Here is a 20,160-nt window from a genome sequence, read left to right as displayed (position 1 = left end):
GTCAGAATATTGAAGCTTACTTGGTTTTTGTCTTTCCTGATTTAAAATTGATGGAATATTCATAGGGTTTGGTCAAAATCTATCTGTAAAGAAAAATTTGCTAGCCCACCTGATCTTTAGCATATATTCTTCTACTTTCTCCTAGTTGCTGATAATTATAACTAGTTTATTATCACAACTAGTGGTAATATATTATATTATATATTATAATTATATATTATATCATATATTATATATTATAATATAATATATTAGAGATATCTAATAGCACAATTAATAGAGAGTTGGTCCTGGAGGCAGGAAGGACTAAGGTTAGATACTTATTAGCTATGTGACCCTAGGCATGTCACTTAGTGCCTCAGTTTCCTCAACTGTAAAATGGAGATAATAATAGCTCCTACATCAAAAGGGTGTAGTGTGGATCAAATGAGATGATATCTGTAAAAAATATGTTATAGTGCTTTGAACTTTTTAGAGGAAATTCATTAGTAAACAGTAAGCACTACATAAGTGATTATTCCTTTCTCATTCCTTCACCATTTCAAAATGTGATTTATTGGCTAGATAGACTTTTCACTCACAAAACATCAACCCTTTAATAACTGCTAGTCCAATGACAAGTTCTATAGATTGTTGTATGGTGAAGGAGATTTTTATCATAGACTTTTGCATAGACATTGAAGGTCATCTGCTTTAATTTCTCATCCCTACAGAAATCCTTTTTACAGTATCCTAGAATTCATCATCTCTTCCCTACCTCCATCTAGTAAATCCAACCTCTCTCCTAACATCACTCTTTCCTCTTGAGGATATCAACAGCTTTTCTAAAATCTGGATTTGTAACCCCAGAGTCATCCTTGACTCTTCCTCACTTCTCCCCTGCCAAAAAGCCATCTAATCTTGTTCATTCTACAATATCCACATCCCCTCTCCTCTCTCAACTTAGCCATTACTCTCTTTTGGACCATTGTAACTCTCATCTGGATTATCTCTACAGCTTCCTAATACCCCACTTCCAATCTCTCACCTCTATTCCATACTCCACACAGTTTCTACACTAAGCTTCCTGAAAAACAACTCTGAGTGGTCCTCAAACTTTTATTTTCAGTATCTTTATCCTATTAAAAATTATTGAGGATCTCTCCAAAGCGTTTTTGTTTATCTGGGTTATGTTTATAGACATTTACCATATTGGAAATAAAAACTATTTTTGAATTTGTAGATCTTCTAAAAGGATTTCAGAGATCCCCAGGATTCTCTACACCATACTTTGAGAACCACTGATCTCTGACCATGGTACAACCTTACTCAAGAGCTGTTGCCTTTATTTTGTCATGGCCTCTTGTAGGCAGTCTGATGAAGCTTATAGGTTCCTTCTCAGAAGAATATTTTTAAATTCACAAAAAATACATAAGATTACAATTCAATAATATCAGAATAGAATTATCTATGTCTATAACTTCATAGATATCTAGATATATAAATTGATCTGATCACTGATAATAAATCACTGAATCACAAGTTAAGAACACCTCTGTTTATTTACTTTCTAGCTTCTACCTCCAATTAGACTAAGCTTCCATCCCTGTGACTGTGAACTGTGAGCAGTTATCTAATCTCTACCAATTTCCTACCCACCACACCACTTCGGAAGTACCATTGCCATCTACTCTCCAGCTTCCACCTCCTCCTTCTCCCCCACTCTCTAACATTCTCTAATTCTGGTTCTGAACATTATAATCAAATCAATACTATCATTTCCAAAAAGGACATGTCAATCATTTGCCCTGTGACTCCCACCACTGTCTTGCTTACTTATATTTGTATCTCAATCAAATCACCAAAGTTACCTGGCACACAAATACTCTTTCATCCATCAATTCATTCATTCATTCAGTCTCTCCAGGCTATATTTGCTAGCCTCATTAACTATTATTTCCTTTCATGTACTCTACATTCTAGGAAAACGGGCCTACTTGCCAGTCCTTGAATTTGTTATTTTATCTTTTCTATTCACTTTCTTTACACAGGCTGTTCCCCTTTGCCTGAAATATCTTCCATCCTCCTCTCCAGACTTAGGATCTCTATCTTCCCTCCTTCAAAGCTCCACTCATGTACTATCTCCCACATGAAACCTTCCTTAATTCTCTTAGTACTCATTTCCCCCTCCTCAAATTGTCTTATGAAATATTCATACATATGGATACCTGTACATATGTATACATGCATACATTGTATGCATATTGAGATGTACATATATGTTTACATGTTGTATACCCATGGGTTCCCTGAGTCAGTGAACATCTGTCTCTTTGTCCTTGTATCCATAGTGCCTTGCACACATTAAAAACTTGTTGAATTGGATTTACTGTTCACTCACACTCCCAGAAATGGGAAGATCACTTCACAAGAATTCCTACTGAATTATTGGAAAGCAGTTATTGTTAGAGAAGTATCCTTATGCTAAGCTGAAACTTGCTCTCCATTGCCAAATCAGTCACTAAGGATTTAATCAAACACCTGTCACATGCTAGCAACTACACTAAGTGCTAGACATTCAAAAAAGGGAAAAAATAGCCCCTGTCCTCACGGGGCTCACAGTCCACTGGGGGAAGTAGCATGCAGACAACCAGGGACAAACAATACATAGACAGGAAAAACTGGAGAAAATGTGAGAGGGAAGATTCTTTTTTGGAGGCAATTGGGGTTAAGTGACTTGCTCGTGGTGACAAGAATAGTAAATGTCAAAGGTTGGATCTGAACTCAGGTCCTGTCCCCATAGGAATTTTAAAAGGAATCACAAAAGGCTATTTAAAGAAGAAAATTTAAAGAAGAAGAATTCAGGGACAGAATAAGGAGGGAGAGAATTTAAGGCAAGTTGTATAGCCAGGGAAAATACACAGGAGATGGACCATATTGTGCAAGGAACACATCAAGGAAGTCAAGTGTCAAGGAAGAAGCCAGTTTATGAAGGATTTTCAAAGCCAAAAGAGGATTTGATTTGGTCCTTGAGGTAATAGGAAGCCACTGGAGTTTTATTAAATGGGGGTGAGGAGAAGGGCTGGTTTTAGGAAGATTAATTTGACAATTGAGTGAAGAATGGATGGGAGCCAGGAAAGACTTGAGGCAGAAGGTTATTGCAATAGTCCTGATAGGAGACAATGAGGGCCCTCACCAGGGCATATTAGTGTCATAGGAGAGAAAGTGTATATAAAAGATGTTTCAAAAAGAGATTTTATAGGGTCTGGCATGAGCAGATGGAATATGGGGAATGAGAGAATAATGTTTTGAAGATTTAAACCTGTGTTGTAAGCCGAGGTGACTGGAAGAATAGTAGGGCCCTCAACAATAATAGGGAAGTTAGAAAGAAAAGAGAAATTGAGGAAAAAGATAAAAGTTCATCTTGGACATGTTGAATTTAACACTTCTATGCTATAGAATATCTATTGTTCCCAGTTCTGCTTACTGGAGCAAAGTTGAACTGGCCCACTCTTTTTTCCTCTGACAACCCTTGCAATGAACAAAGAGTTATCCTGTTAAGCTTTTACAAGGCTTTCCCCCCATATTAAACTAGGAACTTTCAAGTTCTTCAACTGACTCTTATTTTCAAGGCTCTCCCCTTCCTTTTTCCTCGTAATCTCTGAATATAATTTGATTTTTTCAATGTACTTACACTGTGATTAATTCCTTATTATTAAACTCCCCAGGTGTGACCAGCACAGAAAGACTTTTATTAATGCAGACTAACTTTGAGTTAGTTTGTTTAGAAGTCATATCGAATTGTTGGTTTGTACTGAACTTGTGGTGAACCGAAAAATCTCAGGTCTTTTTCCCTTGGATTGTTGTCAAGTCAGGTCTCTCCTTTCTAGTCCTGCAGTTAAGCTTTTTGACTCTTTTTAACTTAATGCAGGAATTACACTTTATCCAGGTTAAATTTCATCTTCTTGATTTCAGCCCAGTGTTCCAACATACTGAGATCATTGTTAATCTTCTGACCTACAATTTTAGCTATTCTTCCCACTTTTGTGTCTACCAATTTGATAAACGGGATTACTTATTATCAAGAGCAAACAAAAATATTGAACAAGACAGAGGGCCCATTAGAAATCTCCTCCAGATTAGTGACTCTCCAATAATGCTCTTTTTTTTTTTTGCACAGTTGATCAGTTAGCTTCAGTAACCCACTTACTCATATTTTACTTCTAACAATTTTGTCAAAATGCTTTGTTGATAACAAGATACTATGTCTGTGGTATTCCCCAGGCTATCACTCTGGTAACCCTATCAGAAAAGGAAATGAAGTTAGTTTGGCATGACTTGTGCTCCAGGAACCCTGTCAGCCTTCTGGTGATCAGGACATCCTTTACAATGAGCTCAAAAAACATCTGTTTAATAATCCATTTTAGAAGTTTGCCAGGGATTGATGTCAAATTTTACTAGGTTGTACTTTCTAAAATCCACCATTTTCCCTTTTTGAAAAAAAAAATTGGGACATTTGCCTATTTTCACTCTTCAAATGCTTCACTCATTCTTTGAGTTCTCTTCAGATAACATCTGCAAGTTCTTTCAGCTCCCGAGGATTTAATTGGGGCCTTGAGATGTGAATTTATTTAAAGCAGCTGGATGCTATCCTTCTCTTTCCGCACCCATCTTGGGTTCCAGTTTCTCTGTACAAACTATGGGCTTCAAAATATAAAAGGTAGAACATTTTCCTCGCTGAAAGACATAAAAGCATGCATATATAACTTTAACAATAAAGAATGATATGGCTCTGGCTGATGACTGAGAGTAAGGAGGGAGAAAACTATGTAAATGTTATATGCTTTTAGGTTTGTATAACCTTGAACTAGAAAGAAAAACACTTCCCCAGTAAGGTCATAGTGCAAAATAAAGCTTAGAAAAAAAATAATTGTTGACCACAGCCGATGACCCCTGGAAGTGACTTCTACCCCGTCCTTCCAATAGGCTAGACCAGGTCTTGTTAAACTTTTTCAACTCACAATCCTTTTATCACTCAAGAAATTTTCATACAACCCTAGGTATATAGATATATAAAATAAGTATATAAATCAAACACTTACTGATACTTAATCATAATTGCATACTCCCCACACTCAGATCTCATATAGAGTCATGATCCACAGTTTAAGAAATTTGGGGCAAGTTTTCTTGATCACATTTAGTAAACTAAAAGGGCAACAACTAGGAAGGCTGCTTTATACCGATGCTTTTGTAAGGTTCAGGAGTCTTATTCCTAAGATCACCAGGAAAGGGGTGAGAAGACATGACAATCAGACGAAGCAAAAAATGAAATCTCTCTCTCTCCTAAGAAAATAGGATTATAGTAGGTCAAGGAAATTTAAAAAACAAAACTCTTCTGAGCAGCAATCTGGGGATAGAAAGGGGGGAATGTGAGGAAAAGAAATCTTTTGATCTGGTGATCCCTTGACATACCCAACTCTAAACTAAGGAAACCATTACCTTACCCAACTAATTTCTTTAATTCTGTTGCTAGCTGCTTAGGATCTTGAAGATTGTTTTAAATTTCAGGTGATATAAAATGCAGGGATCCAGGATATGCTGAGCCTGTAATTAAGACCACCAAAGTTCAAAATCCCACCTCAACCACTTGGAACTTTGTGATTCTTTGGAACTTTGTGATTCTAAACAAATCACTTAATTCTCTCTTTGGCTCAGTTTCCTCAGTTGTAAAATGAGGATCAAATGATATATCTATAAAGCTCTCTGTATAGTACTTGACACATAAGAGCTTAATAAATGTATGTTTCCTCCTTCACCACCACCACCACCAACTGTTTAACTTCAAATGGGCTCTGTTCTTTGATCCTTTTTGATCCTGTTTTTGTGGATTCCCTTTCTTATTCCCCACAATTGTTCTAAAAGTCATTCTGTTTATTCAAACTGACAATTTACAGCAGATAACAATACTTCCTAGTTACTAAGACTGGATCACACATCATAACTTCCTTCATGAACTCCCTATCATCTACTGAATAAAGTCTCCACTTCTTTGGCTGTCCAGAATCTTTCTCCTTTTCCAGCTTTATCTCACACTATACTTCCCCACCAAAAACAAACAAAATCATTTCTACTATGCTTTAGCCAAACTGAGCCCTTCATCACTCCTTGCACATATATAGCTCTTTCTTTTTCCTCCAACTTTCTTTGTTCATGTCATTCATTCTGCCTAGAATGCCATTTTAAAATCCTACTATCCTTTAAGAGCCAACTTAAATATTACCACTTCCAAGACCAATTGTCTTTCCTGATCCATAACATTAGTAATCATATTTCCTTCCTCCAATTTCAAATAGTACTACATACTTGTCATGCTTTTATTCTATTCTATATTCTAGTGATCATGCATTTTTATATATGTATATATATATTCCTATGTATATATATACACACATATATGCAAACCATATTTCCATATTAGATTGTAAACTCCCCGAATTCTATGACCAAATCTCAATGATCTTTGCTTCTTCCCTGATGCTTAACACAGGATATATATATGAATGACACTTAATAAAGGACTCCTAAATAAGTGAGTGAAGGATTCCACCCAGACAGAAATAGAACCAGATTCATAGAGTGGGTTTAATAGGGTTGACATACTTACACTCTTTTTCAAATCAAATTCAGCTCAAAACTATGATCTTTAATATCCAGTTGTAGCCTCATGGACAAGATTCTTCCTTAGGAGAGTAAGGTAGCTAGTAGGAGAAAATGGGGGAGCTAAGAAAAGGCATCTCCAAATGGCATATTGTGCATGGAAAGCTGGGTTTGACTGGAAGCCTGCTGATGCTATGGTTCTAGTCCCTCTTATTTCTTGCTACATTCCTTCCCCGAATATTTCCCTGATGGGCTTTGTATTTTTGAATGTAAGTAGGGATAATAATAACAATATTGTATAAAAATCAACTGCGAGTGATTTGACTATTCTCAGCAATACAAAGATCCAAGACAATTCTAAAGGACTTAAGATGAAAATGCCATCCACCTCCAGAGAAAGAACTGATGATGTCTGAATGCAGATGAAAGCATACTTTCAAAAAAATCACCTTTTTTGTGGGGACTTTTTGGTCTCTGTTTTCTTTCACAACATGACTACTATGGAAATATACTTTACATGACTGCACATGTACAACCTATATCAAATTGCTTGCCTTATCAATGAAAGAGAAGGGAAGGGAGGAGAGGAGAGCATTTGGAGTCCAAAAAAATTTTTAAGTGAATGTTAAAAATTGTTTTTATATATAATATAAAAAAATAAATTATTTAAAATGAAAAAGAAACAAAATAATTAGGGGTAGTTTATTACTTTAGGGAAGTACAGGCATAGAAAGGAACATGTGTATATTTTCTCTGCAGGGGAATTAAATGTTATTTTCTTCAGCATTGAGGGGGATTGAGAGATGTAGCCTTTCAGGGAACCCTAGCAAGCAAAGTGCTGCATTTACTAAGAGGAATAGGAGGGATGCCTCTAAAGGAAAGGGTTACTGGGCAGCCTTTCTGTCCTGCTGTTTGGGCTCCCAGGATGACTTGCAATCTCCTGCTTATCACCAGATGGCAGTCAATCGCACAGCTCCAAATCCCAAACTATGAAACGATGCAGTATATTTTAAATAGAGCAAAATATATTTAGAACCCATTGAATCATGCCAAATATTTTAAATGTCACAGAAACTGGTACTTCCACTGCAGTTTGCTCTAAAGGGTGAGAGGGAGGGAAAGGCCCAGTTTGGGCAGGTGAGTCCCATCTCTGGAGATGTTGAAATCAGACCACCAGCCTCTGCTTTGGAGGCTTTTTTTGTCCTTTTGATTCATAATCAAAGATGCTGGTACCTAATAAGAGCTTTGTGGGGAGAAGGCATGTTTGTCTCAAAGAAAGCTCAACAGAATTGGGGGCAGCACCTCAGTATCCAAAAATGCTGAGAGAACAATCCCATCTGATTCCTGAATATTAGGGCAGAGGTGAACTGAAGATAATATTCAGTCAGACAGCCAGACTGCTTTTCTCAATAGTTAAGTGTAAAAAAGGAAAATAAGAGGAAAAAAGCCCAAACACATACATACACACATATATATTTCTACTCTTATTTTTATTAAAGCTAACCATTGAGTAGTTATGACTATATTATATTTACATATTATATATTTTGTTTATACAATATATTTAATGCTAATTACTGTGTAGTTATTACTCTATTTTATATATTATATGTTATGCATATACATTATATTTTAATGCTAACTACTGTGTAGATTGTATTAATAGCTACAAAATAATTATAGTTATTAATGCAAATAAATGCACTGTTGTTGTTCAGCTGTTTTAGGTATGTCCAATTTTTTTGATCCCATGAGGGGTTTCTTGGCAAAGATAATAGAAGGGTTTGCCATTTCCTTCTCCAGCTCATTTTACGATGAAAAAACTAAGATTTGCCCAAAGTTTCACAGCTAGGGAGTGTCCAAGATTGGATTCTAATTCAGGTCTTCTTGACTCCAGGCTTGGCACTTTACCTACTATCTCACCTAGCTATTCTAAATATGTGTATTGTATATAGACATTTATATGTCATACGTGTGTATACATATCATGTAGACCTTTATTTAGATATGGGTGATATAAATCCCAGTCAGATTGATGTTCAGATAGCTGATACTGTCCAAAGCCACTCCTGCTGATGCAGTTTTATAATTTGGATCTCTTCTTGCATGGTGGTTCAATATGTAAGACAGATTAGACATGTGCCATATTAAATTCCTATTTTTAAAAGTTTGCCCTAACCAATAGTAGTATATCACAATTCTCTACTCACCATCCTCTCTTTGTCATACCCCTCTCAGAAATGGGGCAAATGACACTGAGCACCCTGAACAGGTCTAGTTTATTCCAGATTGAGTTAGCTTTGTGGGTTGTAGTTTGAGTACAATTTTGGTCATCACAGACAAATCAATGGAAATCAAGCCCCCTATAGATAGTACTTTGCTTTTTCAGGTCCCTTGCTGTTCTGTATTGTTGGGCTACTTGACAAGACATATTAGTAAGTGTTATTGTTTCTTCTATAATGAGGAAAAGCATTACCTGGGTAGATTTTTTTCCTGAACTTTTTCTTTTTCTTATGGTTAGAAAACTTTATTTTACTGGTGAATTCCTAAAGATCATTTGCTACAAGAGACTCATTGGTCCCCAGGTTTCAATAGGAGGTCTTTTTCTACACTTAATTATCATCAGGGACTATTCCAGGGACAGCAGCCTGAGGACTGCTACTTGCCTTTCATATGTGGATCCCATGTCACACGTGGCCCATATTAAGAATATTCTGTAGCTTTCTCACAGGGTGAAGAAAGTGGTGAATTAAGAAAACTCACCTATTGTCATCAATCTACACTTTAGTCTCCTAGCAGCCTCACCTGAAATGTCCCTGAATTTCAGTAACATTGTCATAAAAGTTGCCAAGAGAGGAAAGGGAAAAAAGCTTCTCTTCCTTTTCATTAAAAGTCAAAAGTCTTGACTTTTTCATGCATCCTGAGATCCTCACCAAAATCAGTGGTGGGCTCGAGGAAGACATTGGTGAGGGACAATCCAAATACCATCTCCTTGGAAGCAGGGAATGGAAGAGCCATTGAGGAAAGAAAGGGAGCCCCACTTCAGCTGCTGGTGGTCCTTTGCCCTGAACCCCTGATCTTCACCAGAGAACCCAGTAGTCCATAAGCCTCCCCTTGATCTCATCAACAGAGGGAGAAATCCAGTCAGTCTCTTATCTATCCTGACTCGTCACTTTGATCCAAGGAGTGAGTGAGCTGGGTAAAAACAATATCTAAAATGAAGTGTCTATCATAGCAATGGCAGGGATAGAGGGAAGGCTGTGAAAGGGGAACCCAAGCCATCGTTTCTATCTTGTGCTCAAGAAGGAGCCAGAAGGTAATTTTTTTTTAAACTGTCCCTACATTTCCTTATTTGAATCGGGTATCATGAGGAAGACATGAATCTCATTTGGGTAACTAAGAAGAGGTCAAAGTTCAGAGTTTGTGACCTGAATTGTCCCTACATGTCCAGGACCATTAACTTAGCATCCTGAGGACAGACGAGTGATGGTGACCCAAGGGTCCCTATCCTTTCCCTCCTTGTACCCTTCCTGCTGCCTTGTCAGGCTGCTCTCTCTGAATTTCTTGAGGGAAGCTACAGAGACACCATCTTGTGGGAGCCCTACCGTGCTGGAAGAGCAGACTGGCACCTGGCAAGCTTTGTGGTCAGAGCTGCCCACGGCCACGAATTGGATCCCGTTCCCTTCGGCTGAAGCCAGAGAAGGGAGCAGCGAATGGGCAGGCAGGCGGATGGGAGCCATAAGAGCAAAATAGTTTATGGATCTCATGCCAGGATGTATCTGGGATATAGAAAGGCCTCAGAAATAGGCCTGATGCAATGGAGCGGAGAGCAAGGACCATCAGCAGATGTGGAAAGCCTGAAAAAACCTCATAAGCATCATACTGGTCAGAATGAGCCAGGAGGGTTTTATTTAGGTTAAGATGGTGACAAATTGGATAAGCTGGTACTTGGCACATCCTTAAATTCAGTTAAATATAATAGACACTTGTTAAATGTTAACTGCAAGGGGCAAGTGGCTAAATTAGGCCATGACAGAGCTTCAACAAACAAGATTGGGAGGAGTTTGTTCCCAACATGGTGGAGGGCAGTATTAGCGAAGACACAAAGATAGAGCAAGGTAGCCACTGACCAGGACAGGGCAGCGAAATTTTGCTAGAACACAGAATAAATGAAAGAGCAGAATATGAGAAGTTTGGATGGCCTTGACTAGCCAGGGCTCTTTGCCTGATTTGTTAGGCAGTGAGAAGTCATGGAAGGTTTTTGAGAAGGTGACATGATCTCAGTGGTGCCTTAAAAAGATTGCTTAGGGAGCAGCAAAACCTGTGGCCCTGTCGCCCAGGAGGGATAAAATGAGGCAGGAAGACTAGTTTTAAAAAGGGCCACTATTGCAGGAGGGGACCCAACCATGACTTGATTCTCCAAATAATTATCTTTTGCTCTACCTTTCCAGCTCCCTGTTACATGCTGTGTCCCCCTTACAACATAATAAAAGCTCCTTGACTTAATAAAGACTGATTTGCTTGTTTATCTATTTAGATCTCTAGGATTTATCATTTATGGACATAAATAATTAATAAATACTTTACAGATTCATCTATTCAAACATTCTTTTTGTTGTTGATGGGTTTTTTTTCTTTATTTTTTGCTGAGGCAAGTGGGGTTAAGTGACTTGCCCAGGGTCACATTTGAACTCAGGTCCTCCTGACTTCAGGCTGATGTTCTGTCCATTGCGCCATTTGGCTGCCTCTTATCCAACCATCCTTAACAAAGATATCTAAGAAACAATTAGATGGGCTGCATTTGGAATAAAGAAAAAGTATGGTTCTAGACTATTGTGGAAGTAAAAAGAGAAAGTCAATAGAAGTTCTAAAGTTAAAATTGGATTAACTGGAGCATGGTATCATTAAAAGAAACACTATCTCAACACACATACAAGTGCACATGTGTATATATATGTACATATAAATATCAGTCTGTGTCTATATGTATATATATATATACATTATATATGTGTAGATAGATATATGTCAATATATGTATCATACATTCGCATATATGTATCTATCATAAGTATGTATCTTTACAAAGCATTTTATGTATAATTTTATGTTTTCCACAACCCTAGGCAGTGGGTACTAGTTACAACATCTATTTTATGAATGAGGAGAATGAAGCCCAGAGAGGCAATTTGCCCAATATCACACTCATAGAAAGTGCATTAAGTGGGATTTGAACTCGGGGTTCACCTCTTAAGCCCAGCACTGTTTCCCCTGGGTCCTATACATCTAGATAAAGAAAGACATGGATGGGAAGGTATCCTTAGGTGGGGGACATTGAGGAATACTGCTTGAGACATGTGGAGTTTGAGGCATCTGTGAGATATTCAGTTGGAGATACAGGACAAGAGAGCTCTGAGAAGTTGACATTTGAGAATCTGTTCTATGGAGGAGATAATTAAAGTCATGAGGAAAGGAAGGAGAGGAAGTAGAGGGAACTACTAAAAGAATTGGTATATAAAGGAGAAAAGAAGATCTGGTAAAGCACTATAGAGAAAAAATTTAAGGGGCAAGGAAAAGATGGATACTTTACAAGTTAGAGAAATGGAGAAAGAGAAAAGGGGGAAAAGAGAACTGGGTTTGGAACCAAATAAAATCTCACTTCTGCTTCTTAATCCCTGTATAAATTTGGACGAACCACTCTATATATTTGAGCCTCTTATCTCCTCATACATATAATGGATCAAATTAGATCAGACAATCTTAAACTGTGGTCCACAGAGATCCATTGTTAGCTTTGAGGAGGTCAGTGAGATTAGAATGGGGGGAAATTACATCTTTTTTTTCACTAAACTCTTAACCATCTTTGTATTCATATATATTTTTATTTAATTCACTTAAAATTACTATAATAAAAGGTGTTAGGTTTCACTAGAATATCAAAAAGGTTCATCACACACTCATAGACTTCGGATCTAGGAAACTCTCCAAAATCTCTTAAACTTGTGATCAGTGACCTTTAGACAGAAGAATTATGAAACTGAAATATCATGGAAGCTAAGGAAGGCTAGGAAAGCAAGGAAAAAGTAGTCCACAGTGCCCAAGAGAGTTCATGAGCAGGAATGAGAGGAAAGGAGAACGTTGTATTTAATGAAAAAGAGACCATTAATGATGTGAAAGTTACAGTAGAACAGTGGGAACAGAGACTAAGTTGTAAAGGACTGAAAAATATGGTTTGGGAATGAATACAGCAAGTCTGAAATACTCTCTTAAAATTAGGCTTGGATGCTACCAGTGTGCCTGATCAGCTGAGAATTTACACACCAAGTTACCTAACTGCTGGGAATAAAAGGATGGGGTAACATTGACCCTCTCAGCTCCAGCCAGGATAATAGTTCTATGGAAAGGCTTTGTTTTCAGTAGGTTATGAGTAGTCATGAGGAGGAAGGGAGGGAATAAATTGTGTTTATTAATAAAATAAGACCCTTAATTCAAAAATAAGCCCCAGCAAAGTCACATGGCCTGGAACAGGAAAACAACTTTGTTATTAATGTGGCAGAAACCCCATGATTCAAAATTGATTCCTACTCCTTCATTGTGCATCATGTGGCTTAAAGTCCACTGATAAATAAAGCTACTCATTGGTGATTGATTAACTCAATGCCTTCATAAGAGGCAGAGTTGATGTGAGCTTGAGTGAAGAGATCCTGGTCTTCTAGCTTCCAGCTTCCAGAGAGATGGCATGAAGTTCCAGACTCTCTTCAAGTCTCTAAAGGGAAAGAAAGACTATGGGAAGAAGCCAACGTGTAGAGAAGCAGATCAGTTGGAGACTGCAAGGAATTTCCCCCAACAGAAAATTCCCTAGAGATCTAGAACTCCCCTTCGTTGACTGAGCTATCTCATTGCCACTGGGAGAGCTCATTTACTTCATTTATTGACTGGTATATATTTTCAGTTTTCCACTTCCTCTAATTATGCTTTGCTATTGAATTAGGTAATTTTGGGTTCGTTTTTATGTTTCTTTTCTACTTGTTACATAAGTTTATTGTGTAGGTTTGGATAGGTAGGAAGATATAAAGTTTTGCTATTTTCTTGGATTTTTTTTTAAATTTGTATGATTGTTTTCTATTTGCTACATGTGTTAAGTAGCATTTGGTGGGAAGGGGAATGTATAACTGGGAATAAATAGTTTGGGGCATTCTTAGTCCATTAAGGGATTGCTATTGGGAAATTAGCTTTAATCTAAAAAAAATTTTCCTATTTAATATTTGCTATTTGAGGTGAGAGCAAATAGAATTCTAGTCTAGTATTCCCTTCTCTCTGAGGAGATCAGGAGGGCATGCCCTGGCACCAAATTTCTACTTCCTTTCTTGGCAGGAATCAAAATCTCCCTCAGAAAAGGGGAGACACAAGAGATAATCCTTCATGCTTCCCTTGATACATCTAATCTGGATGAGCAACATAACACATACAACACATCCTCTGCACTTGTAAATAAAACAAACACTACCTGTTTAGACTTTCCAAGATGACAGAGCTTTGAATGTGGAAAATGAGATAACGTTTCTCTTTCAGAGATGCTAAATAGGAGACCGGGATCCTGATTAGAAGGAACATGCCGAGGAATGTTTAACTTGATTTAACCAGTAGTAGTAAATGAATTTTCAAAATCCAGGTCTTCTGGTATACATTATCCTTCCTTCTTTCCTTTGGTTTCTCCCATTGCCTGAGCTTGACACTTGATAGCTATGTGACCCAGCAAATGATGAAGGAAGAAGAAAAGGAAGAGGAGGAAGAATAGGAGAAGATTAAAGAGGAAGAGGGAAAAGAAGGAGGAGAAAGAGAAGAAGAGCAGGAGGAAGAATAGGAGAATGAAGAGGAAGTTGAAAAAGGAGGAAGAGAAAGGAGAGGAAGAGGAAGAAAAAGAAGAGGAAGAAGAGGAGAAGGAAGAAGAGGAGGAAGAAGAGGAAGAGGGAAAAGAAGGAGGAGGAAGAAAAGAATAGGAGAAGGAAGAATGAAGAGGAAGTGGGAAAAAGGAGGAGGAGGAGGAGGAAGGGAGGAACAAAGAGGAGGACAAAGAGAAAGAGGAGAAGAAAAAAGAAGAGGAAAAGGAAGAATAGGAGAAGAATGAAGAGGAAAAGGAGCAGGAAGAAAAAGAGGAAGAGGAGGGAGACAAGGAGGACAAAGAGAAGGAGGTAGAAGAGGAGGGAGGATATAGGGGAGGAGGAGAAAGAAAAGAAGAAGAAAAGAAGGGAACAAGGAAGAAGAGGACAAAGAGGAGGAGGAAGAAGAGAAGGGGGACAAAGTGTAGGAGAAGGAAAAAGGGGAGGAAGAGGAAGAAGAAGAGGAGAAGGGAGACAAGAGGAAGAGGAAGAGAAGGAGGAGGAAGGAGAAGAGGAGAAGGGAGACAAAGAAGAGGACGAGAAAAAGAAGGAGGACGAAAAGGAGCTACATTCATGCTTCTCTCTTGTTTGTTCTTCTCTTTTCCTTTGTGCAGGAGAGCAAAGGTTTGACTCTGGCTCTGCTTTCATGTTTTCTGCCCCTTCTCTAAAAGCAGATGGTTTTTTGGCTCTCTTCTTTCTTTCAGTCTCTTCTTCTCTTCTGGCAGGTCAGGACAGAGTTGCTTCTCTATGTCCTGTTTTTTTTTTTTCCTTTTTTTTTGATCAGCCAAGAAAGTAATCATGTGGCAGACCTGCTGTACCTAGGACAGTAACTGATTCATGATTCATTGCCAACATCTTTTCAAGAATGATTGTATGTCTTATGTTCTGAAGATTATTTAAAATTTTTAAAGTAAGTAAATATTTTATATTAAAAAAGAGATTTGTTTGTTTATACTGAGCTAGGAATCCCCCCAATAATTCATATGCTTGATCTAATAGTTTGTGCATGGCACAAGAATTGTGCTAAGAATTGTCACTATAGACCCCAATTTTGGTAATTCCTGTTAAACACCTCTCTCCAAATTCATTCCTTTCCCCTCTTTAATCATGGATAGTGTTGAATTGGAATTGGAAAAATCTGAGTTTGAATTCTACCTTATACACTTACTAGATGTGTAATCCTGGAAAGTCACTTAATCTTTCCTGTTTGTAGTTTACTTATCTGTATAAACCAAGAATAACATTAGCATTTATTTCACAGGAATAAGATGAGAATCAAATAAGGTAACTTTGCAAAATGTGAAGTATTTTATAAATGTTATCTTATGTCATTATTTTCATCCTCATCCAATTTCTAGAGCAGGGCTTCTTAACCTTTTGTGCCATGGACTTTTTAGCTATATGGGACTCTTCTCAGAAACATATCTTTAAATGGGTGAAATAGCACATGTACTTTTGCAAAGGAAAACAATATTCTGAAATACTTATCAAAATATTTTTTTAAAATAAAACTCTAGGCTAAGAATCCCTGACCTAGAAAATCTTAAGAATATTGGTTCACCAAAGATTTCAGATGATCACACTCAGTAAGACATGGTATAAGATGTGGTTATAGAATTATTAAAATTGCTCTTTCTCTTGTTTAAAGTTGATGAAGAATCTGAGCAGTGTCTCTTTCAGAATCCTTCTGTTCTACAACCATGAAGAGAGAAGAGATTGATGATGGCTTGAGGAAATGACAGGGTCAGGGGGAGGTTGAATTGGATTGGGGTTTTTTAGTCTTTTGAGGAGACAGGAGAAATGAGCATGTTTTCAGGCTAAGGGGAAGAAACCTGTAGAGAGGGAGAGATTGAAGTCACATGAGAGAAATAGAGGCTGATTGATGGAGCAAGGTCCCAGAAGAGAAAAGATCCAAAGGGATCAAAGCATTGCATTATGACCTACCGGGCAACGTTGCATCTTTCCTGCGTGAAAACATCGTGTTGTATCCATGGCTTGAATGAGATGAATTCACTTCAGTGCTTCGAGAGACAGTCAGCCTGACAGTTCCCTGAGTCTGACGGATGAGGTCAATAACTGCCCTGTGTGTTTGACCCAATACTGATTTGTCATTCACCTGATTAAATACATACAGAAAAAGGAAAGTGTTACCTTAAATAATTTTAGTACATATATTGCAACATTAACTCCATCTATAAATGCCTTTAGATAGAATATACAATTTATTTTCTATCCGATCTTGTTATTGAAGAGAAAATACCCCCATCAAGTTTTCATCTTGGTTAAATAACATAGCTAAATCTTTGCTTTAGTTGTCATTCAGTATTCTTGCCTCTGAATTACAATTTCACAGGTTTTGTTTTTTTGGTTTTTTTTTTCAGCCTGGCTACCTTGCTATTAGACTGTGATCAAAACAAAGCTATCAATCGAAATCCAAAAGCTCTCTCTTCAAAATAAAACTGCTTTTCAAAAGCTGAGCTACAGGTAAAGATGTGTTTTTCTCTTTTTCTTCTTTATCTAGTGGCTATTGTTTAATAGACTTCAAATTCTAGTGACTCTGGAAGAACTGGAAGAGGCTTCAGTAGCCTTTGGTCATTTGGTCATTAGAATGTCCTCTGAAGCAATATAAAAGAGGGGGGGCCCACTAAGCTATAGATAAGGATCCTCACAGTTGCATGCTAATTTAGGAAAGCGCAAATTAATATTTTTATTGTATTTTTATTGCTTTTGTTAAATATTTCCCATTTATATTTTAATCCATTTTTTGCTACATTTCCCAGGCTCCTACCAGGGGTGGCTGACACCTCTGTTCTACAATACAAGAGGCAAATGGTTTATCCAACCTTCATTTGAAAACCTTAGTGAGGTATGAAGACTTCCTGAAGCAATTCATTCCAATTTACAGCTCTATTAGGTATTTTTCTCCCATGCATCAAGCCTAAATCTATTCCAGAAACTTCCTTCCATTAATTATTTCTACTTCTGCTTTCAGGGGCCAAGCAGAGTAATGTTAATCTTCCATTTGTCAGCTTCTCAAATTCTTGAGGACAGTGATCATGACACACCATTGAACCTTCTCTTTTCCCAGCTAAATACTCCCACTTGTTTCAACTGATTTTCATATAGAATGATCTTGAAGCCATCTACCAGCCAGGACACTCTCCCAGGCATTTCAGAAAGCACATTTAGTCTTCCAGGTCACTAGGAAGTCAATATACTAAGTGTCCAATTTAACACTAAGACATTGAGTCCAAAGAGAATGTAGAAGCCCAAAATATTTGGGGCTCAAACTATATTATGCCAAATTAATAAATTCTTTGGAACTCAAACTTGGAGTTATGAATTCTTACAAAACACCGTCTTCCTCCCACAAAGCATTGCACAGTCGATAAATATATACTTTTAATTAAAGATAATTAACATTACTTTAATTTGGATGGTAGTTTAAATTAACTTCAAATTAATCACTGAAATTCACCCACTCACAAGGCTTAGAATCTCTTATCATACTAGATTTCAGATAGAACATGCATGCCATAGTCTTGGCTCTCCAAAAGCTAATATTCTTAAATTTTTGTTGTTCAGTTGTTTCAATTCATGTCCAAATAACAAAGCGTTGTGACCCCATTTACAGTTTTCTTGGCAAAGATACTAGAAGTTTTGCCATTTTCTTCTTCGGCTCATTTTACAATGGATGAACTAAGGCCAACAGGGTTAAGTGATTTGTGCAGTGCTACATAGCTAATAAATATCTAAGACCGGATTCAAACTCAGGAAGCCTGACTTCAGGCTTAGAACTCCATCTACTGCATCATCCAGCTGCCCAGCTGTTCTTCAATTAGTGTGACACAAATCACATGGATATTGTACATTATTATATGCACAGATATTACATGATCCTATCAATATAGTAGAAAGACCTTTGCAATGAAGAATAATTTGAAAAAATATGTAAGATAAATCTCCTACCTTCAGTAAAATGTCACCAGTCCGAAGTCTTCCATCAAGGTCAGCAATGCTACCAGGGGAAATTGCTTTGATCAGAAATGAGTGGCCATTTCTGCCACCTGTTAGGGCAAACCCCAAGCTCCCTGTCCCTCTTTTTTCCAAATCAACTTCAATGAGATGACCCTATAAAGACAGAAAAATTAAATCTGAATTAAATAGGATTTTGACTGTCTAGTCCAATTCCCCCATTTTACATATAACAAGGTGATGACTTTACCTTACATCTTATTCAATATCTATGCCAGAGACACCAAGGAGCCGGCATTATTAAGCTGATGTCCTAAAGACAAAATTTTGTCCCCAAGTTAAAATTATTGAGTTCCACTAATGAAGGGCAGGCTTGACTTGGTAACTCTCTTAAGGTTTAAAGAACTCTTTGAAGTTAATCAAATACTGCAGACACTATAAATCATCATCAAACATTTATTACATGCTTTGCATAGCAGATTGTAAAGTCCAAACAGAGATCTAATATCTAGAAAAGCCTATGGAATTAGGTGTGGAATGAAAACACAACTCATATTTTATAACTATGATGCAGGGGAGTGGGGGGGGGAGGAAATAAACTTTTACTCATAGAACATAAGAAATTCAGTGAAACAAACTCATACCAAGAGGAGAATCTGTTAAATGGGAAATTGCCATGCATGACAAATATTGTCTGAGCAAATACTGGAACAGGCTGGGCTCCTTTAATTGGAATAGGAAATGCTGAAAGCCAACATAAGTGAATTTTGCTGTATAATCTGTAACATGTCGCATCTATTTATAAAAGCAACAGGACAGTAGTATCGCATTGAGAATAGACAACGGTTAAACATTTATCTTCATGAGTCAAAGGTGACATAGGACAAGAGGGCAATGACTGCTGATGTTTGAAATAGAATCTAAACGTAGTTATTAATACTATTTATAGCTTGAGAAGTTGGCTCTAAAACAAAAGCTGTTTGAGTTTGGGTTGTTTTTTTTTTTTTTTTGGTTTGTTTTTAATAAAGAAAAATGGAATCCCAGATTGGGGGAGGGAGTAGCCAGAACCAAAACACTTTTGTGGGTAGAGAGGGTAAAAGGAGAGAGAAAGGAAGACAAATAGGGAAAATAAGATTTAGGCTGTCTAGTGCAATTTCCTCATGGAACACATGACAAGATGAGGTTCAAAGAGGCAATGATTTGCCCAAACATACACAGCAAAGTCAAGATCTGAACCCAGGTCCTCCGAATCTTCTTTCCACTGTGTACCACACTGTTTCACTAAAAAGTGCCTTCCTTCCCAATGAATTTGATGTAAGTGAAAGTTACAAAGAACTAAAACTGATGTTGACTTGTGTGACATCCATAATCCTGGAGCTTTTTAAGCCCCCATCTTCCTCCTCTCCACCCCTACCGCATCCACCTAAGCCACTCCAACATTCTGAAGCCAATGATAGCCCAAGAGAGGAAAAGTAAGGATATATTTCATCAGCTCAAACAAATCTTCAAGAATCCACAGGGCTGCTTCTTAGGGATCAATGTGTGGACTCCCTCTTCTCCTTCAGATAACCAATGATAATTCTTCCACCACTAAAAAGGACCTAAAAGATGCCAATTTCAGTGCCTGGTTTTATAGTCAGAAATCAAAGAACACTCCCCTTTGCCA

At 37.5% G+C, this 20,160-nt stretch overlaps 1 protein-coding gene and 1 long non-coding RNA gene across 5 annotated transcripts in view; one reads left to right on the top strand and one right to left on the bottom strand.

Annotated features, from left to right (window-relative positions):
- PTPN20 (protein tyrosine phosphatase non-receptor type 20) overlaps positions 1-20,160 on the bottom strand; it is a 159,612-nt gene that overhangs the window by 55,545 nt on the left and 83,907 nt on the right. For all 4 annotated transcript variants that reach the window (XM_051981907.1, XM_051981906.1, XM_051981908.1 and 1 more), the window contains 2 exons: positions 18,489-18,650; positions 16,464-16,635 (listed from right to left, as the gene is read on the bottom strand). In XM_051981907.1, the coding sequence (XP_051837867.1) occupies positions 16,464-16,635; positions 18,489-18,650 (334 nt within the window). The remainder of the gene's footprint in view (positions 1-16,463; positions 16,636-18,488; positions 18,651-20,160) is intronic.
- On the top strand, positions 13,076-17,818 carry LOC127551817 (uncharacterized). Its single transcript, XR_007951181.1, has 4 exons — positions 13,076-13,577; positions 16,901-17,003; positions 17,300-17,385; positions 17,512-17,818. It is a non-coding gene; the product is annotated as an uncharacterized LOC127551817 (long non-coding RNA).

The sequence above is a fragment of the Antechinus flavipes genome, chromosome 2, assembly GCF_016432865.1.
Source record: "Antechinus flavipes isolate AdamAnt ecotype Samford, QLD, Australia chromosome 2, AdamAnt_v2, whole genome shotgun sequence".
Taxonomy (NCBI): domain Eukaryota; kingdom Metazoa; phylum Chordata; class Mammalia; order Dasyuromorphia; family Dasyuridae; genus Antechinus; species Antechinus flavipes.
The sequence above is the reverse complement of the archived record's forward strand: the minus strand, read 5'-3'. Positions and strand labels throughout refer to the sequence as shown.